This window comes from Dipodomys ordii, unplaced genomic scaffold (genome assembly GCF_000151885.1).
Source record: "Dipodomys ordii isolate 6190 unplaced genomic scaffold, Dord_2.0 Scaffold39, whole genome shotgun sequence".
In the NCBI taxonomy this organism is placed as follows: domain Eukaryota; kingdom Metazoa; phylum Chordata; class Mammalia; order Rodentia; family Heteromyidae; genus Dipodomys; species Dipodomys ordii.
This window is the reverse complement of record NW_012267255.1, coordinates 8,647,165-8,674,650: the sequence shown is the minus strand read 5'-3', so window position 1 is coordinate 8,674,650 and position 27,486 is coordinate 8,647,165. Positions and strand designations below refer to the sequence as shown.

Here is a 27,486-nt window from a genome sequence, read left to right as displayed (position 1 = left end):
GAGGTCCTGTACACAGAGTCCTGGATTCCCAACTAGAGTAAAACCTAAACCCAAGGAAAGGCCCCAGCACAGCAGGTAGGAGGATGAGGTCTGAGAGGGCCTAGTGCTGACGCTGAAAGTGAAGCTCATTTTGTCAGTTATTTCATCTGTCATTAGAAAAAAATGTTTAACCCACCCCCCTCCAACACACCCAATTTGGAAGTACTGGAGTTGCAGCTTGAATCTAGGGCCTTGCACTCAATAGCTAAGTGCGCTACCACTCAAGCTACAGCCCCAGCCCTTTTACATTGTGTGTTTTTATTTGAGCTAGTGTCTTACACACTTTTCCCAGTCCTCCTGGGGCGCTGAGATGACAAGTTTGCACCACCATGCCAGGCTTTGTTTATCCTACTAAAAATGGGTACTGATCTTTAAATTGCCAAATAGTAACAGGTATGGTGGTAACAAATCTGTAATCACAACTACTCAGTAGAAAAAACAGGAGGATCATGAGTTCCAGGTCGGGCTGGGCAGTTAGCAAGACACTATCACAAAACAATATGCAAACAAAATCAAATGGTAAACCCTAGGTTCTGTCCTTGGACTGAATGAATGAATTGAATCAGTGACTACATGAATATATACATACAAAAACTGAATAGTAATCATAAAAGACACTGTTCCACCTCTGTCAGATCCTCAGTGTTACCTACCATGTATTAGTCCAGAGCTTTCTGGCATACATAACCTCACTGATTATGGTAAGGTACTGTTTCATCATATTGTATACATCATCCAGGAAAATATCATCCATAAAGTTCGAGCTACGTCTACTCTTTACCTTTCCAACTCTTCCTTCCAGTTGTTCAAGACAGACAAGGGACAAAGAATGAGAAATGGTCCTTCATCATTTAACCTTCCTGCCAGGTACAGGAAGAGAGCAATCGTCTGGAAGAAAAGAAGACATCAAAATTCTTTTCAGCTTGATTTTCTTGGAGGTCATGGTATGGAGCACTGTCCCTTAGCTTTTTCACTCAAGGTTAACAATTCTACCACTTGAGCCACAGCTCCACTTCCAGTTTTTGATGGTTAATTAGAGATAAGAGTCACATGGACTGTCCTGCCCAACCTGACGTTCAACTACAAACCTCAGAACTCAGACTCCTGGGCAGCTAAGATTACAGATGTGAACCTTCACGGCCTAGCAATGCATCCATTTTGACCACATCTTCCCAGGAGGAACAACCACAAAGTCCCCACAACCACAAGGAACACAGATTCCTACACACAATCTGCTTTGTAAGGGAGTTACACAGTCTCCTGAACGTTAGGAGAGTAATCCATTCCTGCCTCAATAAACTTGCCAAAGCAATGCACAGTGTGCAATTACTTCAGTAGTTAGCAAGCAATGAGGCTCAATATTTATGTAATGGAACCTCTAATGCAATGAAAAGAGTCACGAAGGAATAGAACTCAGGATAGCAATGTAACTCATAGATAAAAACCAGACACAGGCTCCCAATTTTGTTCTGTGACAATGTAGCAGGAGAAAGTCTCAGTGTCTCTACCAATGTTTCCACAGCCTCAGCCTTCTCTGACTCCATTAGTTTTCCGTCATGGTTTGGGTTTTGAAGGGATTTTATAATCCCTTCCTCCTGGGCATCTCCTATTGCATGGGAAAAGAGCACTTATGCACACAGCATTGACTTTGGGGTCCTTTCCTTATCACTACTATTGAATCAACCTATGACACTTGAAGTGCTAGGACTCTTAAATAAATGAAACATCTCCCTAACTCCAGCATGGGATTTCTGAGGCATCCAGATGTGAAGCCCCTTCATTTTGAGGAAAGGAGAATCATTTTCTTGAAATCAAAAATATGCAACATTCTGTCTGCTCATTATTCCTCCTAAATTCCTAGCTACTTAGAAGCCTGAGAGCTTAAAATTTAAGTTCAAACCCAATCCAAGCTGGAAAGCTGATGAGCCTCAGAGATGGCCAGGTGACAACCAAAAAGTTGGAAGAGGAGTTCTGGCCAAAGAGGCAGAGCACTAGCCCTGAGGCAAAAAAAAAAAAAAGTGATAGGGCCAAGAAAGAAAGAAATAAAAGAGGAAAAAAACCATACATAGAACTATGATACAGTGATCCCACTCTTGGTTTTTAACCAAAAGATTACAAGTCAGGATACAGAAAAGACACTTGCACAACCATCTTCAATGTTGCACTATACACCACAACCAAGTTATAGAAACAGCCCAGATGCCCTACAATGGGTAAGAAGACCAAGAAAATATGAGAGAGAGATACACACAATGGAATTTTATTCATCCTAAATTAGGAAGGATAATATTATGTAAGGTGCAGGGAAATGGGAAGGACCTGGAAAAAAAAAGTGTTAAATGAAGTAAGTCATGTGTATGTTTTTTCTCATATGGGGAAGTTAGATCTAAATTATAAATATGTAAAGCCAACAGATGCCAAGACATTTTGGAAAACATAGGGCAATTTCTCTGCAAGTCTTTACCACAATAGAGAAATGGGAAGCAGCTCACCTCCTATTGAGGAAGAAGATTCATATTAGAAGTAATCCAGTTAACAAAATATAGCATTGCTAGGAGCCGGTGGCTCACACTCAGTTACTCAGCATGCTGAGATCTGAGGATGTGGTTCAAAGACAGACAGGGCAGAAAAAGTCTATGAGACTCTTATCTCTGATTAACCAGCAAAAAGCTGGAAGTGGAGGTATGGCTCAAATGGTAGAGCACCAGCCTTAAGCAAAAGAGCCAAGCAAAAAGCAAAAGTACCCTTATGCACCAGACACTATGTTGAAAATGAACTATAAAACTTGTGGGTAGGGATGGGAGGGAAAAACTGGGAGAAACAGAGGAAAGGGGTGACATTGTTCAAAAAGAAATGCATTCTTTACCCGACTTATGTAACATAACACCTCTGTACATCACCTTTATAAATACAATAAAAATTTTTAAGAAAGTACAAAGCCCTGAGTTCAAGCATATACACACACACACCAAAACAAAAACCCCATAGCATCACTAAGGAGATCAAAGTCAATTTGATCTTTGTGCAGATATATTTTACTTTTATTTTTATATACTTTATATATATATTTAGTATTTTCTTTTTATATATTTTATTGTCAAGAGACAGAAAAATCCTGGGCCAGGCTATACTTCCACTCTTCTACTATGCTTCTAACTAGGCACATCTTCTGCAGGTTAGATATACAACTCAAAAACACCCCCAAACTAAAGCTTGGCATCAGTGGCCATGCTACTCAGGAGGTTGAGACCTAGAAGATGAAGATTCAAAGGCAGCCCAGGCAGAAAATCCCATAATACTCTTATCTCTAACCATCAAAACAGCAAGAACTGCAGTTGTGGTTCAAGTAGGAGAATGCTATCCTTGAGCAAAAAAGCTAATGGACAATACCCAGGCAGAGTTCAAGCCCTAGGACCAGTACACACACATATGAGAGAGAGAGAGGCAAGAGAGAGGAGGGAAAGGAAATGGAGGTGGGAATCCCTATTTTGCTTTTTCTCACTGACACAAATTTTGCTGCTAAGAAACAGAAGCAGTCTGAAAAAAGAAGGAAGCAGCCTGGGTGGAACAAGAAGAGATACTTAAAAATTTCATTCCCGAAGGTTTGATCTTTCAAAAACTTACAGGCTTAGTGGTGCTGTGGCTCAAAGTGGTACAGCACTAGCCTTGAGCTGAAGAGCTCAGGAACAGTGCTCAGGCCCAGAGTTCAAACCCCATGACCAACCTCTCCCTCCCCCCAAAAAAGGATGTGGCTAATAAAAAACCTATAGGCATTTCACATATGTTATTTTCTATAGCAAATATAACTGTTTTCTATTAAAAACAAAACAGGTGTCGCAGATAGTAGCTACAGACAGTAAGGAGTTGGCCAGGAGGTATTTCAGTGGAAACCAAGCGTGCCCATTCTGCAGTGCCGTACCTGGCAGGTCTTACCCAGACCCATCTCATCCCCCAGGATGCAGCCATTCTGACAGTGGAAGCACTGGGCCAGCCAGTTGACCCCCTCCAGTTGGTAAGGTCGGAGATGAATCCCTAGAAATAAAAGACACAGCTTGTCAAGGTGCAAGGTGGAGCCACAGATTCACAAACTAGGTTGGTTGTAAGGCTGGACGAGAACCGGGCCTCAGTGTCCCCCAAAACTCTCAACCTCACTGACCACATGGATGTTTTGTTGGAAAGTTCGAGGTATGTAAACATTTACTGAAGGCCGCCCGTGATCACAGCCCTGCAGCTTTGCTTTTCTTATAATGGTGGGTGTGCGCGCGCGCGAGTGCGTGTGCGCACGCGCGCGCCCCCCTGCGCCCGGCTTCAGCCCTCTTCAGCCCTCTTCCGGCTTTCTCACTCATGGCTGGCGCTCCACCACTAGAGCCACAGCGCCCCTCCCGGCCTTTCGGGGGTCCCTGCGCGTGCTCGGCCCTAGGGGACGCGCCAAAAAGTGGGAGAGGAGTTGGGGAAGTTTCACCCGCGCAGCCAGGAGGCCGAGGGGGGCCCGCAGCGAACGCCCTCCCCCCGCGGGATCCCCGCCGTCCCCTCTCCCCGGAGGCTCCTTCCCGCCGGCAGCCGCGGGCACTCCCGGGCCTCTCGTCCGGGGTCCTGCCACGCTTCTCCACGCCTGCCCTAGCCGGGACGGGCAACTCACCGGCCAGGCCCCACTGCTCCAAGTCCGGCGCCCGCACCCGCGTCCGCACCGTCACCGACCGGCCCTCAGCCGGCAGAGCCCGAAGGAAGCCCGGCTGCTCGCCCGCCATCCGGTTGCGAGAGGCTACGCGCCCGGCCACGCCCCTCGCGGCTCCCGCTTCGTCCGGCCACGCCCCCTCCCGCTCAGGCCACGCCCCCTCCCTGTCCCCACTCTCCTGCCCTTTCCCTGGGCCGCTGCCAGTGGAGTTTCTCTGCCCTGAATGGGGGGCAGGCGCGTTCAGGACTTCATGGAGGACAGATGCTGGAAGGGGTTCTTTTTCTGCTCTAACGAGCACTTAAACGGATGTTTTCCCTAAATGCACTGATGGTTTTGTGGAATGCACAGGGATCCGCACGGACGTTCACGCTGCAGTTTTCCTACTAGGTGTTTTCTGATAGATAGGAACACTTGATGCCATTCTTCAAGACCCCTGGCCTGGGACCTCCTGTGAGTGGACTGGGTTTCTGGTCTCCAGTGTGACCTATTTCTTATGCTCTAGATGCTAATCTGCTGAACAGACCTGCTAAAGCAACAGTGTCAGCAACCTGCTACTGAAATATAGCAGTTCTTTTATATTTCTTAACTTCACATATATATCTGAGATAGGATCTTAGCTACAAGGTTAGTAGACAGTTGATTTATTGTCATTATTATTATCTGGAATCTAGAATATAGCTAAGAATTATGGTATACACAGGGAGGAGTCCAACAGTGTATCTCCATTGAGCAACTAACTTACAGTTTCACGAAGTTCCAGGAAGCTGAGACATAAGGGGTGACTCCGAAGGAACCAGACAAATTGGACAAATAAATGAATGCAGACATAATATTCAATATACATACGTGAAAATGGACCCAGGCAACTTTAGGGAATGGGTGAGACTGGGAGAGATGGGAGAGTGATGGAACAGGTGCCATTGATAAAGATGCTTTGGCATATTGGATTAAAACCCCTTTGTGCCACACTGGTGGCTCAAGCCTATCATCCTAGCTACTCAGGAGGCTGAGTTCTGAGGATCATGATTCAAAGCGAGCCTGAGCCGGGCGCTGGTGGCTCAAGCCTGTCATCCTAGCTACTCAGGAGACTGAGATCTGAGGATCGTGATTCAAAGCCAGCCTGGACAGGAAAGGCCCTGAAACTCTTATCTCCAGTAAACCACCAGAAAACCAGAAGTGGCACTGTGGCTCAAGTGGTAGAGTGCTTACCTTGAGATGAAGAGCTGAGGGACAGCGCTCAGGCCGAGTTCAAGCCCCATGACCGACCAAAAAAAAAATCTTTGTATAACTATATACAGATAATTTTTATTTACTTAGTATTTATTCCTGGGTCTTGAACACAGGGCCTAGGCGCTGTCTCTGAGCTTTTGCTCAAGGCTAGCACTCTACCACTTGAGCTACAGAGTCACTTCTGGCTTTTTCTGTAGTTTATTGGAGATAAGAGTCTCATGAAAGAGTCCCTGGAGTGGCTTCAAACCACCATCCTCATCTCTCAGCCTCCTGAGTGGCTAGAATTAGAGAGATGAGCCACCAGCACCCAGCTCAGTTAATTTTTTTAAAATAAAAAATAAAGCTAAGAAAAGTAGCTGAGAGACTTCAAGTATGCAAATAAAGTAACATAAAACTTTTACTTGAAGCAGGGCATTAGTAGCTCATGTCTTAATCCTAGCCACTCAGGAGGTTGAGAGCTGAGGTTTGAGGTTCAAAGCTAGCCAGGCAAAAAGGTCTGTGAGACTCTGGAATACCTAATCTAGCCCCAGTGAAATGCCTAGCCTTCCCCTGACCCCAGTTTTATAGCAAAGGGCCATGCAGAGTTGCATGATAAGGGAAAATCTGGAGTGAGAGAGTAAATACATCTCGAGAGTAAACTGTTAAATTGTGATGTCCTGTTTTGCACCCTACCTAGGTCACAAACCTCTTAACTGTCATTTTTGTTTAAATTAAGAGATACATGCTGCCATCTCCTTGTAGACTGAGCCTTACCTAGTCAGTACCTAATCTCCCTGGTACTAACTAAACATATGTAAATTTTGCAGTTTCTGCCTTTAAAAATCCCACTTAATTTCCCCTCAGAGCCAGGAGTTCTGTGTTGGATGGTAGCCATTCTTGACCACTGGCTTCAATAAAGGACCTTCAGAATTTTCAGTATGTGACCCTCCTCTGTTACTCTTATCTCCAACTATCTACCAAAAAGCCAGAAGTAGAGGTGTGGCTCAAGTGGTAAAGTGCCAGCCTTAAGCAGAAAAAGCCAAGTGAGCATTTGAGGCTCTGAGTTCAACTCTTAGTACTCGCACACACGCGCATGTGTGCACGCACGTGCACATGTGCGCGCACACACACACATACACACAGGATTTTAAATGTATAGAGATAAGTAAAATAGTATAGTTATTACAGAAAACAAAATGGTGCAGGGATGGTAAGGGGAAACAAAGGAGGAGGCAACAATGCTTGATAAGAAATGTACTCATGGCTGGGAAGGTGGCTTGGTGGTAAGAATGCTTGCCTTGCATGCATGAGGCTCTGGGTTCGATTCCTCAGCACCACATAAGCAGAAAAAGCCGGAACTGTCACTGTGTCTCAAGCTGAAAAGCTCAGGGATAGTGCCCGGACCCAGAGTTCAGGCCCCACGACCAACAAAGAAAAGAAAGAAAGAAAGAAAGAATAATAATAAAAAAAAGAAATGTACTCATTACCTTGCTCATGTAATTGTAACCCCTCTGCACTGTATTTTCACAATAAAAAATTAATTAAAAAATGGTGGTTCTTCCAAACTAGAAATAAATCTATCAGCAATTTCAGCACTCTGTATATATCCAAAAAGAAGGAGATCAATATATCAAAGAGACACCTGTACTACCATGCACTTTGCAGTACTGTTTACAATATCTAAAACATGGAATCTGTGTAGATCTCTTATCAGTGGACAACTAGATAAGGAAAATGTGGCAGAGGTAAAGAAAGAAAAGAAGGAAGGAAAGGAAGGAAGGAAGGGAAAAAAATAATATAGATGGATATAGATGTATGTATGTGTGTGTTTTATTTTGTGGCTTTTTGGTTTTGTTTGCTTGTTTGTTTTATTGCTGGTACTCAGGCTTGAACTTGAGCCCTTGCTTTCTTGCTTAGCTTTCTCTGGCATTCTACACTTGAGCCACAGCTCCACTTTCCAGCATTTTACTGGTTAACTGGAGATAAGAGTCCACAACTTTTCTTCTTGGACTGGCTTCAAGTCACAGTCATCAGATCTCAGCCTCCTGACTAGCTAGCCACTGGTGTGTGTGTGTGTGTGTGTGTGTGTGTGTGTGTGTGTGTGTGTGTGTGTGTGTGTGAAGTGATCTTACTGTATAGTCCAGCCTGGCCATGGGTCTATGGGCCTATGAGTAACCCTGATGATATAAAATGACTGGGAGACGCACTTCGCAAGAATGGGCGAAGCAAGTGAGTGGAAATTTCATAGCATGGCCGTGCCTGTCAGGCAGCAGGGCTGAGAGGAGAATTTAATGAATTGTGGAAACAAGGATGACAGTGATTGGAATCTGAAACCTCACAATGTGGAAACCCTCCCTTCCATCCAACCCAGGCAACTAGGGGATGAATACCCTGAAGCCAACCACACCTGACTGAGACCCGGCCTGCTCAGTGGGTTTGCAAAACAGATTCCCAGAACCAGGCCTGCATAAATTACTTCAGGCCAAGCAATACCTGGGTAACAGAAGAAATTAGAGAAGAAATTAAAAACTTCCTATAATTCAATGAAAATGAGGACACATCACAAAGAAACTTGTGGGACACAGAAAAAGCAGTCCTGAGCAGCAAATTTATCGCCCTCAGTGCCCACATCAAGAAAATAGAGACAGACCAAGTAAATAATCTCATGTTGCAATTAAAACAGCTAGAAAAACATGAAAAAATGGAACCTAAAGTTACTAGATGGAGCCAGATAATCAAATTAAGAGTGGAAATTAATGAGATAGAGAATAAGAAAATTATAAATAAAATTAATAAAACAAAAAGCTGTTTCTTTGAATAAATAAATAAAATTGATAGACCTTTAGCAAGATTAATTAAGAAAAGAAGAGAGAAAACCCAAAGTAACAAGATCAGGGATGCCACCCAAGATATCCAAACAATTATAAAGGACTATTTTCAAAAGTTATACTCTCTAAAGAAAGAAAACCTAGCAGAAATGGATGCATGTTTAGAGAAATACAAGTTGGCTGGGCGCCAGTGGCTCACGCCTGTAATCCTAGCTACTCAGGAGGCTGAGATCTGAGGATTGAAGTTCAAAGCCAGCTCAGGCAGGAAAGTCCATGAGACTCTTATCTCCAATAAACCACTAGAAAGCTGAAAGTGGCGCTGTGGCTCAAGCGGTAGAGTGCTCACTGAAGAGTGCAGGGACAGCACCCAAGCCCAGAGATCAAGCCCCACGACCAACCAAAAAGAAAAGAAAAAGAAATACAAGTTGTCCAAACTGAGCAAAGAAGTAAATCAATTAAATAAGCCAATATCTTACAACGAGATACGGGAAGCAATCAGAAGTCTTCCAACAAGGAAAAGCCCAGATGGAGTCACAACAGAATTCTATAAGACCTTTAAAGAAGAACTAATACCCATACTCGTCAAGCTCTTCAAAGAAGTAAAGAAGGAGGGAGGTATCCCAAACTCATTCTACGATGCCAGCATCACACTCATCCCCAAACCAGGCAAAGACCCAACCAAAAAAAAGAACTACAGACCAATCTCCTTGATGAACACAGATGCAAAGATCCTTAGCAAAGTTCTAGCTAACAGAATCCAGAAACACATTAAAAAAAATCATACACTATGACCAGGTAGACTTCATCCCAGAGATGTAGGGATAATTTAATATATGGAAATCAATAAATGTAATCCAACACATCAACAGAGCCAAGGTCAAGAATCACATGATTATCACCATAGATGCAGAAAAGGCTTTTGATAAAATGTAACATTTATGCATGTTAAAAGCTCTGGAGAAAATAGGAATAGAAGGAACAGTCCTTAAAACAATAAAAGCCATATACAACAGACCGATAGCCAATATTATATTTAATGGGGGAAAACTACAACCAATTTTCCTAAAATCAGGAACAAGGCAAGGATGCCCACTGTCTCCACTACTCTTCAATATAGTCCTGGAACTCTAAGCCAGGGCAATAAGGCAAGAAAAATACATTAAAGGGATCTGCATAGGGAAAGAAGAAGTTAAACTATCCTTTTTTGCAGATGTCATGATACTATACCTTCATGATCCCCAAAACTCCATCCCCGGGGCTAGGAAGGTGCCTCAGTGGTAGAGCGCTTGTCTTGCATGCATGAGACCCTGGGTTCAATTCCTCAGCACCACATAAGCAAAAAGAAAAAAGCTGGAAGTGGTGCTGTGGCTCAAGTGGTAGGGTGCTAGCCTTGAGCTGAAGAGCTGAAGGACAGTGCCCAGGCCCAGAGTTCAGACCCCACGACCGGACCAAAAAAAAAACTCCATCCCCAAATTCTTAGAAATTATAAATAACTTCGGCAAAGTAGCAGGATACAAAACCAACCCACAAAAATTAGTGGCCTTCTTGTACACTGACAATGTACAAGCAGAGAGGGAAATAAAGGAAGCAACACCATTCACAATAACCCCCCCCAAAAAAGTAAAATATTTAGGAATTAACCTAACCAAAGATGTAAAAGAACTATTGAACAAAAACTATAGAACCTTAAAGAAAGAAATTATAGAAGACACTAAGAAATGAAAAGACATTCCATGCTCTTGGATAGGCACACAATATAGTGAAAATGGCAATACTGCCAAAATTAATATACAAATTCAATGCAATTCCTATTAAAATCCCAATGATGTATATTTCTGAAATATAGAAAACCGTCCAAAAATTCATATGGAACAACAAAAGACCTAGAATAGCCAAAACAAAAAAGACAACATGGGAGGGATCTTGATGCTGAACCTCAAACTCTACTATAGAGCCACAATAACAAAGACAGCATGGTACTGGCACAAAAACAGACCCAAAGACCAATGGAATAGAATAGAAGATCCAGAAATAAAACCACACGCCTACAGTCAGTTGATATTTGACAAAGGAGCCAAAGACATACAGCGGAAGAAACACAGCCTCTTCAACTACTGGCGCTGGGAAAACTGGGTGGCTACATGCAGAAGACTAAAAGTGGATCCCAGCCTATCACCATGCACCAACATCAACTCAAAATGGATTAAAGACCTTAATATTAAACCTGAATCTCTGAAACTACTGCAGGACAGAGTAGGAGAGACACTTGAACTTATAGGCACAGGAAGGAACTTCCTGAACAGAGTCCCAGGATCACAACAAATTGGAGAGAAACTCGACAAATGGGACTACCTAAATATAAAAAGTTTCTGCACAGCTAAAGCTATAGCAACCAAGCTAGAAAGACAACCAACTAACTGGGGAAAAAATATTTACCAGCAATATATCAGACAAGGTGTTAATATCCTGTATATACAGGGAACTCAAGAAACCAATCCCTCCCAAACCTAACAAACCAATTACTAAATGGTCAAGGGAACTAAAGAGAGACTTCTCAGAAGAAGAGATAAAAATGGCAAAGAAACACATGAGGAAATGTTCACCATCCCTGGTGGTGAAGGAAATGCAAATAAAGACAACCCTGAGATACCACCTTACCCCAGTCAGAATGTCCCACATCCTCAAGTCAGCCAATGACAAATGCTGGAGGGGATGTGGAGAAAGAGGAACCCTATTACACTGCTGGTGGGAATGTACACTTATACAACCACTTTGGAAAGCAGTCTGGAGGGTCCTTAGAAAGCTAAATATTGACCTCCCTTATGACCCAGTCATACCACTTCTAGGCATCCATCCTGAACAACAGGAACCAGTATACAAGAACACATGAACCTCCATGTTTATTGCAGCACTGTTCACAATAGCCAGGATATGGAAACAACCCATATGTCCCACCATAGATGAATGGATACAAAAATTGTGGTATCTATACACAATGGAATATTATGCAGCCATTAGAAATGACAAAATAATGGCATTTGCAGGGAAATGGATGGAGCTAGAAGAAATCATGTTGAGCAAGGTAAGCCAAGAGCAAAAAGACAAACGGCACATCGTCTCCCTGATAAGTGGATGTTAAATCCAAAATGTTAGGTGATACAACAAAATTAACAAGACTCAAGAAACAAAGGACTTCCATTCATCTGGTCGAATCACTACTAAATAACCCCATGATGCTGATCACATATATGGTATATATGTGCACACCAGAGGGAAACCAGGAGGACGACACAGAATTAGAAGGAATCAGGGGAAAACATTCAACAGTGGGACGCATCAGCTGCACTGACCATTGATCAAAATGAACTAAGCAACTCAATGGCAGTGATGGGAGGGAACAAGTGGGAAAGAGGGAACAGCTGACGCTATGCAAAACAAAAGCAATGTACATACCACCCAATGTGTATTGCAAATGTATGTTATTTTGCAATGTGTATTGCATAGCTCATAGAACTCATAATTGTTATAGACCATGATAGACAATTTGCTCCATGGAAGTTAGAATGTGTTTGTGACTTTAACTAAGCATCACTATCCCACAATACTGTGAAATTTGGGGAATTATGTAACCTCTTAATCACAATAAAAATTTAAAAAAATTACTTCAGGCCAAAACCACAAACCTGCAAAGCCCATCCCAAAATTTTTTGTGCCCTCCATCCACCTTCACCCAGGACCCTACATAAGTCCCTCCTCCTGCCTCCCAGCATGCATTGTGTCTCCTGACTCTCAGTCACCATGGCATCCCTCTTAACTCCCCCATTAAAGTTGATCTGGTTTGTTTGGGTCATTTCCTGCTCTTTCTTTACACAAATACCCTCATGACTCAGTTTCCTAATGAACAGTCACTACATGTCCCCCTTGGTGAAAGGATGGACACATGGGTCATGGCTGGATATCCTCACCCTAAGTGAAAGGAACCAAAATGAGGCCTAACTCCTGTTGAAAGCCAATGATGCCAGGGCTTCCATTCTCTACCCTGGATGGTTTGAGATGTCCTTTGGAAACCTGGCCTTGGGAAGCAAGGCCAGATCTTATTGTTAGCTTGGGTTGGGACATCTTGTAGGGCCACATCATGGGGCTAAAGCATCCCACATGCAGGGGATAGCACTGAATACTCCTTGGGGGAAGAGCTTAGATATAGACCAAGTACTGAGGCTCACACCTATGGTCCAGTTAGCTAGCTAAAAACGCAAGGGGTAGAGCAGCAACAAAGCTAAGCAAGAACCCAAGGCCTTGAGCTCAAGCTCAAGTTATAGTACAACAAGAGGGTGAGGCGGGGGAAGGGAGGAAGAAAGAAAGAATTTAAAAAAAAGAAAGAGGAAAGGAGGGAAGAAAAGGGAGGAGGGAAGAAGGGGAAGAGGGAGAGGGACTGTCCCCAAGGGGCTGGCAGGTGCAGCAGCTCCCTGGACAGTGATCCTAGCTTGCTGGAGTTCATTCTGGCATCACACACACAGGCAGTCACGGGGAAGGTGAGAGAGTCTCTGCGAGCACGGGATGTACTGCAGGGAGGTGCAGGATTTATTTTATTACCTTATTTTCTCCAGTGCAGATTCAGCCAACACAGAAATGGGAAGGGTGCCGAGAAGTGGGCGGGTGTTTCTTTATAGGAGCGACCAGTCCTGCATACAGATGCAAGGTGCAGATCCCCTGAATGAGAACCTGTGCCTCACTAACACTGCCCCTGCCCGCCCTGTGCTCTCTCTCTCCTCTGCCCCAGCCCAGCCACTGAGACCTGGACCAGGTTACCCCCAGAATTCTTCTCTTAACCGGGGCTGCCAGGGCCAACGTCTGCCTTGAGAAGTGTCCATCCATCCGTGTGTGCACTGTGTGTCTTCTTCCAGGGAGACTGACCGCGCCTGGCCACAGAGACCCGGGCACCATGGCCCAGAAAAGAATTGCGGTGATCGGCGCGGGTGCCAGCGGGCTTGTCTCCATCAAGAGCTGCCTGGAGTCAGGACTGGACCCTGTCTGCTTTGAGAGGACAAGCGACCTCGGGGGACTCTGGAGGTTCCAGGTACAGGGCACCCAATCTTGCGTGCGCCTGGTCAAGGGCCTGGGGAAAACAGATCATCTCTTCTGGTCCAGGATTCACAACTGGAGCTGTTAGAATTCAGCCCGGGGGGCCTGGATCAACCACCCTTAGCTCTCTATTTCTCTCTCTTCTCCCTCTCCCCTCCCTCCCCTTCTCTCTGTCCTTTTCTTGAAGTGTTTCTTACTACTTGAGCCTTGTGATACTAAAATAAACCCTATTCTTTTTTTGTTTTAATGTGCAAGGATTGTTTTCTATTTGTTCAAACATCCTTCCAGGAATCCCTCTCTTTCAATCTTGGATATTATTGTTTTTCCCATTAAATGTTAACTTTAGATGATTCCATGACAGGCCTCCTCATCTTGACAGCTTGGAGGATTGTCAGAGAATATAAAATCCAATTGTTTTGTTTGCTCTGAACTTTCATTCTCTCCAGAAATCCAAAGTTCTTTGTCTTTGGAAGATGGCAGAGAGCACCTGATATCCTTTCATGGTTTTATTCATTCTGTACATGTGTAGGGTGTGTGTGTGTGTGTGTGTGTGTGTGTGTGTATTACTTGTTTACTTGTTTGCTGGGCATTTTATTTAGGAAGCTTTTCCAAATGTTTACTCATTATTTATAAGTCATGAATTCTCAAGTTGGCCTGTTTGCTTCTTGTTTAACGCAGGAAAACCCTGAGCAAGGCAGGGCCAGTATTTACCAGTCAGTGGTTATCAACACCTCTAAGGAGATGATGTGCTTCAGCGACTTCCCCATTCCAGACTACTTCCCCAACTTCATGCACAACTCCCAAGTCCTGGAGTACTTCCGGATGTATGCCAAAGAATTCGACCTTCTCAAGTATATCCGGTTCAAGGTCAGCTAGGGAATTAGGGGGGCATCTCAAGTTATTTCTCAAATGAAAACTGTGACTCCATTGGCCAGGGCTTTTGTGTAGATATTGGTTGGAAACCCACCTGGATCTCTCCTGTCCAGGCTAAGGCTCTATTCTTTGTCATCTCTGTGTCTGAACAATAATCAGGAAGGTCTTCCATATATTTTGTGTGCAGGCATAGAACGCCAGCTGCTAGAGTGTTTCTGTTGCATTCTATTTTGATGTTAGTGAAATGCATGAGTAGAACCAATAGAACAAGAACTTTAAGATCTCCTGGTTGTCTAACTTGGCCACGATCGCTCACCACTGAGTAAGAAGATATCAGTGAGTGTGGAGATGGCATGGAATGTGGCCAAAGTTTCCCTTAAGTGCTCAGTGCCTTCAGGTGTAGACAAGAGACCTAGCAACTTGCCCATTTCCTGGCAGCTAATGTACTTAGCCTCATAGAGGTTTTCTTACTATCAGCCCCGAATCAGTTTCCTTGCAGATTGTCAAATCAAATGTCTGCACAGGGGCCTGTGGTGTCATGGTGGCTGTGACAGCAGCCTTCTGCAGGTGTGAGAGGGAGTGGCAGGGGCTATAAGGGTATGGGAACTGCTGTACAGCCAGGGCAGCAGTCCCCCATGACTGTCACTTTGCAGACGGCCCTGTGCAGCGTGAAGAGGCAGCCTGACTTCTGTACGTCGGGCCAATGGGAGGTGGTCACCGAGTGTGAGGGGACAGAGCAGGTGGAGGTCTTCGATGGAGTGATGGTTTGCACAGGCCACCACACTGATGCTCACCTGCCCCTGGACAGCTTTCCTGGTGAGTAACCTGACGGGGAAGGGAGGCTCGAAACCACCCCGGACCTGAATACAGAGGGGCTGAGGAGTTGTGTTCATTCCTGTCTTCGGCAGCAAAGGTCTTAAACTGAATGCAACCTGTGACATTTGTTCTATTGATGTATGTGTGCTGGTACTGGGATGTGAACTTAGGGCCTTAAGGGCTTTCTTGGTGTTCTTGTTCAAGGTTAATGCTCTGCCACTTGAGCCACAGCTCCACTTCTGGCTTTTTGGTTGTTAATTGGAGATAATAGTTTCTTAGCTTTGTCTTCCCAGTCTGAATTCCAACTAAGATCTTCAGATCTCAGCCTCCTGAGTAACTAGGAGTTCAGGTCAGGCATGAGCCGCCAGCATCTGGCTTTGGCTTTAGTAAAAACTAAACTAAACAAAACTATGGAGCAACATTAGTTTAAATTAAGAATTTTTCAGCAGTAGAAGAAAATAACCAGAACCATTGAGTTTCTAGGATGAAATCAGAGCTTGAGGCATTGAATTATTATAGTCTTTGGCTTGGATTCTCATTTTTAATACATATTGTTTTTGTTTTGTTTTGTTTGGTTTGGTCTGATCGTGGGGCCTGAACTCTGGGCCTGGACGCTGTCCCTCAGCTCTTCAGCTCAAGGCTAGTACTCTACCACTTGAGCCACAGTGTCACTTCCGGCTTTTTTATTTTTGCTTATTTGGTGCTGAGGAATTGAAGCCACAGCCTCATGCATGCAAGGCAAGCGCTCTACCACTGAGCCACCTTCCCAGCCCTAATACATATTGTATGTACAGTCAGAGTGTGCAATACAGAGTAGCCAGTGTTGGGCTCTGGGATTTAGATGAGACCAGTGTTGGGCTCTGGGAGCTCACAGCTGTCATCCAAGTTTCTCAGGAGGCTGGGATTTGAGGATCATAGGTCAGGCCCAGCCCAGTCAGACCAATCTATGAGACTCTTCTCTCCAGTTAACCTGAAAAATAGTAGAAACAAAGTTGTGGCTCAAGTGGTAAAGTACCAGCCTTAAGCCACAAAGAAAGTAAGAAAGCAAGGAAAAAAGAGAAATGGGGACAGACATTTCAGGGAATGAAAAGACCAGAGAGACTGGGGATTTCTGAGGCTGTGTGGCCAGTGGACCTAAAAAGCCAAAATACAAACTACTGGCAATAAGGAAATTACTTCCTCTGAGAGCAGAAATAAATAAAAAAAAATTCTGAAAAGAGAGCAGAAAATACCTTTAAAAATATTCAGGAAGGCAAGAGAGTAGCCAAAGAGAGAAAAACATGGAAAACCCAAGCTTGAAGCTTCCTGAGATGACACACAACATCCATCCTATAGGATGTCTCCCAATAATGCTTCTCCCTTGTCTGGCAGGAATTGAGAGATTCCAGGGACAATACTTCCACAGTCGAGACTACAAGAACCCCGCAGGGTTCAAGGGAAAGAGAGTCATCATCATTGGCATTGGAAATTCCGGAGGGGATCTGGCTGTGGAGATCAGCCACACTGCCAAGCAGGTTGGAATCAGGAAATGTGTGACTTAACTTTGCTTTACCCTCATCAAGGAAGGGAAGCATACCCCACAAAGGGCACCCCACAAAGGGCAGGGAGAGCTGCACACAGCCCTTCCCTACCACCCCAGTGCCAGTAGAACAGGCAGAGTATGGCTTCTCTGACTCTGACATTGGTATTGTCTGATGGTGGAGCCCTAACTACCAGGGAGGTCTCTCTCTATCATTCAGCTAGCCTTACGCTGAAGGATTCCTTGATGTCTGCAGAGGGCTTTCATGGTCCCGTCAGGCTTGGCTCTGTGGAGGTCTATGCCCTGGCTGGGAGAAATGGCTGGTGTCATTTTCACAGTTCAGCTAAATGGTCCCGGAAGTGCCCCACTGTTCTGTAAATGACAGCACACAGGTCTCAGTGAGAACTTTCCATTTCTAGGTCAGGGGGAATTTTCCTCTGGTTCTCAAAGTGGGAAAAGGGAAGCAATCTGATATTTCCAAGAACATGATGAGCATTCACATTGTAGTCAATCATTGTGCTGGCTTTGCATATAGTTAGGTAACACAGTGTGACGTTCATTCTAGAACTATTTCTATCACCTTGGGTTTCTTTTTGTTCATTTTGGCTTGGCTTCGGTATCATAGATTTTCATCTGGAAAGAGAATCTCATCACACTAAATTGCTAGGCAAAGACACACTATGATTTTATTTTGGTTTGTGTTCACTGAATTCTAACTTGATTAACAGTAATAGGTAAATGTTAAATTGTTCTTACGTGAATTATGCTGTACATCTCTACAAGATAAATTCTTCAAACTATTTCTTTTTTAAATAGAAGCGCAAGCAAAGCAATGATACTTAAACTGGTAACTCCAGCTACTCAGGAGGCTGAGATCTGAGGATAGTGGTTTGAAGCCAACCCTGGTAGGATAGAAAAGTCCACAAGACTCTTGTCTCCAACTTAACTAGTCAAAAACAGAAGAGGAGAAATGACTCCAGTGATAAAGCATGAGACTCAAGCCAGGAAAGAGCATGAGGCCTTGTGCTGAAGCCCCACTACTCCTTTTTCTCCAAATAGAAGCAAATGCTCTAATCTTTTTAAATGACGGAGACATAGCAACTGTGCACCAATAACAACTGCTCATCAATAATGGCATCTATTTCCATAAAAGCAATTACATGTTACCTCATGAATTAACTCTAGACATATTTGATAGGAAAGAATTATATAAACGAGAAAGAATAAAAACGTGTATAGTTGTTCCGCTAGATGGTTGTGCACTGTGTATGGGAACCTATGTAAGAGCCTTCTTTAATATCACTTTAATATCTGGTTTAATATCTGGTTTAATATCACTTTAATATCTGGTTTGTTAGTGATCAGTGCTAAACGAACAGCAACTGAGCACCAAGTACTGTAGATTGCCAAGAAAGAAAGCATCCAAAGAGGATGGAGGTCAGGCAGCCTTGTCTGTGAGAGGCCCAGGAAAATGCATGGCAGAGCTGTCCCCAGGTAGCAGGAACAGCACCATCAATGCCCGCGCAGGCCGGAGAGGCTTGGTTGCTGGGGTCCCTCTTTGTGTCATATGAGAAGTTGTTTATAAATTTCAGTGGATCTATACATCTCAGCGTATCAGGGGACTCTAGTATAATTCTTGGAGAATAATAGTTTTGGGAAGAGAAAATATCCCTCTCTTTTCAGATGCATTTCATCCAAGATTATATTGATTATATAGATTTTTACAACATCCCAGGTATTCCTTGCTTTAAATAAGACATAGATGGGAACTGACTAAGAATGACAGCCAGTTAGCATTGAGCCAGTACTTCCCATATAACACACTTATTTTTTTTTTTGGGTTGGGGTCCAGTTGTGGGGCCTGAACTCGGCCTGGGCGCTGTCCCTCAGCTCTTCAGCTCAAGGCTAGCGCTCTACTACTTGAGCCACAGCGCCACTTCCGGCTTTTTCTTTTTGCTTATGTGGTGCTGAGGAATCGAACCCAGGGCCTCAGGCATGCAAGGCAAGCACTCTACCACTGAGCCACCTTCCCAGCCCCACACTTACTTTTTTTAACACCACACTAATTGTCACAACAGTCTTGTGATGTATTATTTTATGTCACTATTTTATACATTTTAAAAAATATTTTTTAAAAAATGTTTCATGCTGGTCCTGGGGATGGAACTCATGGATTTGCACTCTTACTTGGCTTTTTTACTCCAGCCTTGGGCTCTACCACTTGAGCCATACCTCTACTTCTAACATTTTGCTGGTTAATTGGTGTAAGAGTCCTCATGGACTTTGCTTACTGGGCTAGCTTCAAACTAGATCTCAGATCTCAGCTCATAGGCTCCTGCATAGAAAGGATTACAGATGTGATCAGCTAGGACCCAGAGGGTTCCATGATTTTTAATGAGTTCCATCAGCGGTGAGTGCTAGGGAGTTTCAGACAATGTAGAGACATTTGTCAGCCTGGAAAGATCATTGGTGCCCTGGTGGAGAAGGTTTGATCTGGATCACAAAAGGATGAGGAAGCAAGAGGAATTGTTGTATAAGAGGCAAATTTGCAGATCTTTTGAAGACATATTCATTGTCAGGTACCAGTTGCTCAGGTCTGTAATCTGAGCCACTCAGGAGGCTGAGATCTTGAGGATCTCAGCTTCAAGCCAGGGCAGGAAAGTCCACGAGACTCTTATCTCCAATTAACCACTAGAAAACCAAAAGTAGCAGTATGACTTACAGTGGTAAATCGCTAGCCTTGAGCAGGAGAGCTCAAGGAGAGTGCCAAAATTCTGAGTTCAAAGCTCTTAACAGACAAAACAACAACATATTTGTGAACAGTCAAGCCACCATTCTAACTGTAAGGTTCATGCTTAAAATGGAAAATACTAAAACAATTTTTCAAAGATCATGGAAGCCAGATGAGTGAGTTTGAATTTAATCTTCAATAAATCCAGAGTGCTAGGTAGACTATGAGCCTGAATAACAGAACAAATCTTGCTCCCCTGTCGCAGGTATTCCTCAGCACCAGGAGAGGAGCTTGGATCTTCAGTCGTGTAGGCAAAAATGGATATCCCTTTGACATGCAACTGAACTCTCGATTTTACGTGTTTTTGTTAAAGATCTTGGGTCTATCAGTAGCAAATTCATTTTTGGAAAGGCGCATGAACCAACAATTTGACCACAAAATGTTTGGCTTGAAACCTAAACACAGGTAAGCTCTCAGAACAAGAGGAGGGAGACATGGTGATGGCCTGGGCAGACAGGATGATCAATTGAACTACAATGTCCATATTTAAAAGAAAAACAGAAAAACTACAGATCCAGGTATGGGAATTTATGCATATAATCCCAGCTACTCAAGAGTCTGAGATCAGGAGGATCACATTTCAAGACCAACCCAAGCAAAATGTTAGCAAAACCCCATCTCAACATGTAGCTTGGTATAGTGGCATGAGCCTGTCATCCCAACTACAGGGAGGTGTAAGTAGGTGGATCACAGTCCATGGCTGCCCCGTGCAAATGCACCCTGTCTAAAGCAAAAAGGGCTGGGAAGTGGCTCAAGCAGTAGAGCACTTGCCTAGCCAGCATGAGGCCCTGAGTTCAAAACCCTAGTGCCACCAAAAAATGGAAAAAGAAACCCCCAGAACCTGAACTCAGATTTCTACCATGTCAAACACACAGAAAGCTAAGCTGTGCGCCTCTAGAGGTTGTGCTTTCAATCTGCCATCCTCCTTGGCATCCATCATTTCCTCACATATCAGTTCCTCTGTGATGTCCAACAACAACTGAAAAAGTGATAGTGGGCATTCCATCATTCATTCACTATCATGCTGCGAACAAGGCATCTACTATGCCTAAACATGAGAGAAGAGATGAGACAGAAACTGGAAATGGGACTGTATAGAAGCTTGATCACCTAGCTCTGCCAGACTTGTTGATATGCAGGTGAAAGCTACTGGTGTATGGCCTTTTCAAATGGCCACTCCTCAAATAAAACTCTTCCTTCACCCCCTCTACTGCCCTCCCTTTCCATGTCTCCATACTCCAGCTTTGGCCTTGAGATTCTGATCTGTGCCAAGTTTGTATAAAGTCGATGTTTCCCAAATTCCATGACAGATTGAGGGGAACCAGTGGCGTTTAATCACCTTCACCAATCAGAATTGAGTTGACATGGTACTCATTTTGTGCTTGTGTGTGTGTGTGTGTGTGCACACGCGTACACGCCAATACTGGAGCTTGAACACAAGGTCTCAAGCTCTCACTTGGTCTTTTTGCTCAAAAATAGTGCTCAGGAACTTGAGCTAAACCTTTGCTTCTGGCTTTTTTGTGTGTATGTGTGCTGGGTCTGGGGCTTGAACTCAGGACCTGAGCACTGTTCCTGAGCTTTTATACTCAATGTTAATGTTAGCACTGTACCATGTGCTGCTTTTCAAGAGTTAATTGAAGGGAAGAGTTTCATGGATTTTCTTGCTGGCTTTGAATTGCAGTGCTCAAATCTCAGCCTCCTGAATAGTTAGGATTCCAGGCATATGCCATCTGCACCAGGCTTGCTTCTGGATTTTTGCTGGTTAATTGGACATAACAGTCTCACAGGCATATCTGCTGGGCTGGCTTCAAACCATGATCCTCAGATCTTAGCCTTTTGACGAGCTAGGATTATAGGCATGAGTCAATGGCACCAGCCATGGTACTGATTTCTGTTTTCCTCTCCCCTTTTCTGTGTCCCTCATTTCTCTCTCTTGGTCACTCATTTCTCCTTCCCTTTATCCTTCTTACCACTCACAGAGCTCTGGGTCAGGATGCCACGGTAAATGGTGAGCTGCCAAGTCGTATCATTTCTGGCCTGGTGAAAGTGAAAGGAAATGTGAAGGAATTCACAGAGACAGCAGCCATATTTGAGGATGGCTCCAGGGAGGAGGACATTGACGTTGTCATCTTTGCCACAGGCTATAGTTTTGCCTTTCCTTTTCTTAAGGATGATTCTATCAAAGTGGTCAAAAATAAGGTCTTCCTGTATAAGAAAGTTTTTCCTCCTCACCTGGAAAAACCAACACTTGCAATCATAGGCTTGATCCAGCCCTGGGGAGCCATCATGCCCATTGCAGAACTCCAAGCGCGCTGGGCCACCCAAGTGTTCAAAGGTAAGTGGAGACACAAACTGACTACTTCATTATTTGGTGATGTGTTTAGTTATGTTGGTGTACTTCCTTTTAAATGGCTAGAGGCAGTCTACATGACTTTAAGACTCGACACAAAATTAGTACTGAAAATTTATGTTTAAAATTTGTTTAAAATTTAGTAAACAATTAGATTCATAGGTAATATTAACAATTTATAGGAATAATTTATTAACACAAGCATTAACCATTTAAATTGTTAATGTGTCATTAACCAACAACCTATATTAATATGGAGTAGCAATTTATATCAATCACTTGTACATATCCCCACATCAGCTGGGAAATTTTTCCCAAGGAGGCATGATTGGATCCCATCCCTGGCAATGTGCATTTCCTAAGTCTGAGGTACCCGGATCACTCCAATGTACATTCTAGATTGGAGAAAATTGGTATTATTTATGAAGCAAAAAACCCCCAGTCTTTTAATATAGATAACATCAAATACTAAAACATGATGTGAACTAATTTCAGCCAAAAATTAAAAACCTGGGTATAGACTATTCCAGAATGTGGACTCTTCATCTCTCAATTCCTTACTTCTCTGCCTTCTGTGGTCCTTCCTTAAGCTAGGAATACACAAGAAAACAGGTTTAGGATAGTGGACTCTGTGCATCAGCAGAATGATTGGGCTTCTAAAAGTTTCAAATAAATCTAACTTTTCACATTTATTTCACTTTATGATAATACTGGATTTGAACTCAAGGCCATGCACATTTGTTCTCACTTGGCTTTTTATGCTCACAGTAGAGGGCTATCTTCCACTTGAGTTGTACCTTCGTTTCCAGCTTTTTGCTGGTTAATTGGAGATTAGTCTTGTGTATTTGTCTGACCTGGCTGGCTTTGAACCATAGTGCTCAGAGCTCAGTCTCCTGAGTTGCTAGGATTACAGATATGAGCCTCCAGTGCCCAGTAGGTTTTTAAATGAATTATCTGCCTCTGACCACTAGAAGATGGACCACTTCTTCCATAATGTAATGGCTTATGATTCTGGCTTGAGAAGTAATTTGGAAATCAAATCCCAAAGTGGGTTTCTTGAGCATTCTCAGTGATGAATCTCAATCTAATTTCCCCATTTCCTCCCTGATTTATAAATATAAGTAATATTTTCCTTGGCTAAAATGATAAGATAAGAAGAAATGCATAGGCATTTATTGATTGATTGATTGATTTACTTTTTTGCTGGGCTTGAATTCAGTGCTTTTTCATTTGAGCCATATCTCTACTGGCTTTTTTTTTTTAATTTGCCAGTCCTGGGGCTTGAACTCAGGGCAGGGCTCTGTCACTGAGCTTCTCTGTGTTCATCAAGGCTAGCGCTCTGCCACTAGAGCCACAGTGCCATTTCCAGCTTTTTTTTTTTTTTGGTAGTTTATTAGAGATAAGAGTCTCATAGATTTTCCTGTCTAGGATGCTTTGAACCATGATCTTCAGCTCTCAGCATCCTGAGTAGTTAGAGTTAATAATAGGTGTGAGCCAATGTTACTGGACTTTTCATTGGTCAAGTTGAGAGAAGTGTCTCTCAGATTTATCCACCTGAGCTAGCTTTGAACCTCAAGTCTCATACCCTGAGGTTTATAGCCATGAGCCACCAGAACCCAGCTCAAAAGGCTCTGTCTGAGAGTTTAGTTTGGAGTCCTGTGGTTTAGAAGAGCACACTAGCATGGTGGTTGGGTGTGCCTAAGAAAGGGCAACCAGCAAAGCAGAGAACAATAATGCTCCAAAAACTAAAGCAGCCAATTCTATCACTTCCTTCGCAGGTAATGAGATCTCACGACCATACCCAAAAAATAAAAAATAAAAAAATGCATCAGATGTTTCTAAAGGTTTCTGCATGACATGGAGCGTACATATGTGGTTATAAGGCTAACTGTAAGGTAGTTATTGTTGTTTTATTTTTACTGAAATACAATTGGCTGTTTGTCTAGTTGTGTCTTTGGCATAAAATTCCTACCATGGAAATTCCTACATTTGTATGTCAGTGCTAGAATTTATCTGGGAAGATTGTCAATAAGAGTTGTTCTTGATCTTACTTTCCAACTTTTATCAAGTAAAAAGGGTTAGAGGAGGAGGATTATCTTCCATTGACCTTAGTACTAACGTGATTGATAAATTCATTTTCTTTCTCAATAGTTAAAATCAACAACACTTGTTGTTGGGCCTGTAGCTCAGGCTAGTCACGATGTGGAGATCTGAGGATCTAAGTTTGAAACAAGTACAGCCAGAAAAGTACACAAAGTTCTTATCTCCATTTAGTCAGCAAAAAGCTGGAAGTGGAGCTCTGGTTCAAATGGTAGGCCTAGAGTGAAAAATCTAAGTGAGAGTTTAAGGCCATGAGTTCAAACTACAGTACTGACATATGCGTGCACATGTGCACGAGTACGTGCGTGCGCGCACACACACACACACACACAGAAAGAAATTTAGATTTGGGATCATTGCTCAACTTATCTCATATTTCAGTCCTGATAGGATAAGGTGATCAAGTAAACTATAATCTCTTTGATTACAGAAAAGTATCTGTTATTTTTAGAATTTTCTACAGTGTACTAATTGTTAAAAGGGTCATTGTTCCTCCCCAGGAAATTGTATATGTCAGAATTTCATCTTTCTCTTTAGGGCTAAAGAAATTGCCCCCCAAAAGTGAAATGATGGCAGAAATAATTAAGACTCAAGTGGAAATGGCAAAAAGGTAAAGAAACTTCTGAGGAAAATGTAGGATTACAGGTTAGGTACTGGTGGCTCATGTCTGTAATTCTAGCTACTCAGGAGACTGAAATCTGAGGATCACAGTTCAAAGCCTGGGCAGAAAAGTCCATGAGATCATTTTATTGGTGTTATAAAGAAACAGAGAAGCCACCACTTAAAAGGCTGAATTATGAGCCTTTATTGGAGAGCCGGGGGACTACTGGTAGACTCTGTCTCAAAAAACAGCAGCCATTGGGGCTGGGAAGGTGGCTCAGTGGTAGAGCGCTTGCCTTGCATGCCTGAGGCCCTGGGTTCAATTCCTCAGCACCACATAAGAAAAAAGCCGGAAGTGGCGCTGTGGCTCAAGTGGTAGAGGGCTAGCCTTGAGCTGAAGAGCTGAGGGACAGCGCCCAGGCCCACAGTTCAGGCCCCACAACCGGCCCCCCCCCAAAAAAAACAAAAAAAAAGCAGCAGCCATAAATGCAGCTAGCCCAAAACTTATATAGGCTAAAACCACACAAGGCGTATGGAATCAAACCTAACAAAAAAGCAAAGCAAACCAGATGAGGACACTTAAACCTAATAGAAAAGCAAATCATCAAGTGAAACAATTGGGGAATCAAGAGCCAATAATCTAGGGGAAACATAGACCTAGTCTCCTTACTTTTTGATAATTAATGAGGAAAATGCAAAAAAGAGATGTGACACAAATGGCAAAGTGCCAGTCTTGATAGAAAAAGCTAAGTGAGAGCATAAGGCCCTGAGTTCAGACCCCAGTACTATATGAGAGAGAGAGAAAGAGAGAAAGAGAAGGGAGGGAAGGAAGGAAGGAAGGAAGGAAGGAAACAAGGGAGGGAGGGAAGGAGGTCTCTGATTATCTCCCAAATCACACTCCTTCACTGTTAAGCACATTTCCACCTATCAAATGTCCTCTTAGCTCTACAAATCTGCACTTGATATAACTATTATATCTGATATAACTTGATATAACTATTATATAACTATGCCTTGATATAACTATTATAACTATTACATCTGCTTGTAGAATAAGTCATCCCCCACTTCCTTTCAGGCTTCCAAGTTTACCTTGGCCTTGGAGGGCCTGCTCTGTGGACACTCCCGCCCCTGTCATTGACTCATAAAACAATTCAAGATCTCATGCCAGAAAACCTTTGGCCCAGCTTTCTGCCTCTGGACGTGCTGGGCTGGCTCTTCTGTGTTTGATTTTGCCGTCCAGTGCATAGTCAACACCTACAAATGGTCTACACTCATATTCGATGTCCATGTTGCCCACCTTTCACTTTGTAGCTCCCCTGACTTTTAGTTGATGGGGGTCAGGAGTGGGGCTTGAACTCAGGGCCTCAGGCTCTCACTTGGTCTTGTCTGCTCAAAGCTGGTGCTCTACACTTGAGCTCTACACTTGTGGCTGTTTTGTGGTCAATTGGAGATATGATTCTCACCAACTTTCCTGCCCAGTCTGGCTTTGAACTGCAATCCTCAGATCTCAGCCTTCCAAGTTGCTAGTATTATAGGCATGAGGCAGCTCTCCTGGCTTTGTTCACCTGACTTTGCATACTCTTGTTTTTGTCTTATCCTTGTAGGACCTATGGCAGCTCTCTTTTAACTACACTCTCTTTATCATTTCTACATAGCATTCAAAACCCATAGAATGGGCCAAAAGCCTTGTTTCCTCCTCTGTTTCATCTGTCTCTCTTATCTCCTCTTGTCCATCATAAGATCCTTAAAAGTGGTGACAACTGGCTTCTGTAGTTTCCACAGTTCCTTGTCCAAAATCAAGTCAACCAGCAGATACTCAAAGAGCATGGATTGGTTGGTTGGCTGGCTGGTTGGTTGAATTGTTGATAGTTCAAGGCTTCTGTCTTCTCTCCTTCAGGTATGTGGACAGCCAGCGCCACACCATTCAAGGAGACTACATAGATACCATGGAAGAGATGGCTGAGTGTGTGGGTGTCAGGCCTGACCTTTGGTCTCTGGCCTTCACTGACCCCAGGCTAGCACTAAAGGTCCTATTTGGACCCTGCACTCCTGTCCAGTACCGTCTCCAGGGTCCTGGAAAGTGGGACCGAGCTCGAGAAACGATCTTAACCACAGACGATCGAGTACGAAAGCCTCTGATGACCAGAGCAGTGGAAAGGAGTCACTCTTCATCCTCAGTGATAACCATGAGCAGATTCATTCTAGCGGTGCTTCTCTTTGCTGTCATTATGGCTTATTTTTAGATGGACTGTGGTCAAAGTTCTAGCTTCACCAGAGATGCCTTCAGGTCCCCTGACAAGACTGAACGCTCAGCTTCATATTGCCCAAACACCAACCTTCATTTCTCTTCCACAAGCATTAATCCTCTTCCTTTTCCCATACGGTGAAATCTATCTTTCATTTCTACTAGCCCATTTCCCTTCTCCTTTTTATCTATCACTTTTTCCTGTGGCAGGTTCTAGACTGTGAGATCAGGTTTTCTCTCCTTTTCTTTTTTCTTTTCTTTCTTTTTTTGGTTGGTCATGGGGCTTGAACTCTGGGCTTGAGCACTGTCCCGGAGCTCTACTGCAGCTCAAGGCAAATGTTCTTCCATTTGAACCA

The 27,486-nt window shown here is 43.5% G+C and overlaps 2 protein-coding genes across 3 annotated transcripts in view; one reads left to right on the top strand and one right to left on the bottom strand.

The window, feature by feature from the left end:
- The window catches only part of Chd1l (chromodomain helicase DNA binding protein 1-like), a 31,462-nt gene extending 26,675 nt beyond the window's left edge, over positions 1-4,787 (bottom strand). For both annotated transcript variants that reach the window (XM_013018357.1, XM_013018358.1), the window contains exons 1-3: positions 4,679-4,787; positions 3,959-4,071; positions 821-927 (exon numbers count right to left, since the gene is read on the bottom strand). In XM_013018357.1, the coding sequence (XP_012873811.1) occupies positions 821-927; positions 3,959-4,071; positions 4,679-4,787 (329 nt within the window). The remainder of the gene's footprint in view (positions 1-820; positions 928-3,958; positions 4,072-4,678) is intronic.
- An 8,906-nt stretch (positions 4,788-13,693) lies between these two features.
- Positions 13,694-27,256, top strand: LOC105987096 (dimethylaniline monooxygenase [N-oxide-forming] 5-like). The gene is made up of 8 exons (XM_013018252.1): positions 13,694-13,828; positions 14,512-14,700; positions 15,360-15,522; positions 16,894-17,036; positions 20,038-20,237; positions 21,812-22,167; positions 24,820-24,892; positions 26,783-27,256. Exons 1-8 carry the CDS (start codon positions 13,694-13,696, stop codon positions 27,126-27,128), a joined length of 1,605 nt encoding a protein of 534 aa, XP_012873706.1. The 3' UTR covers positions 27,129-27,256.
- The last annotated feature ends 230 nt before the right edge of the window (positions 27,257-27,486 follow it).

What these genes read in the sequence shown, in the direction of transcription:
- LOC105987096 (XM_013018252.1), top strand. Translation starts at nt 13,694, where the DNA reads ATGGCCCAGAAAAGAATTGCGGTGATCGGCGCGGGTGCCAGCGGGCTT. An exon ending in GGGGACTCTGGAGGTTCCAG is followed by an intron (nt 13,829 to 14,511) that starts GTACAGGGCACC and finishes TGTTTAACGCAG; the next exon opens with GAAAACCCTGAGCAAGGCAG. An exon ending in GGCCACCCAAGTGTTCAAAG is followed by an intron (nt 22,168 to 24,819) that starts GTAAGTGGAGAC and finishes CTTTCTCTTTAG; the next exon opens with GGCTAAAGAAATTGCCCCCC.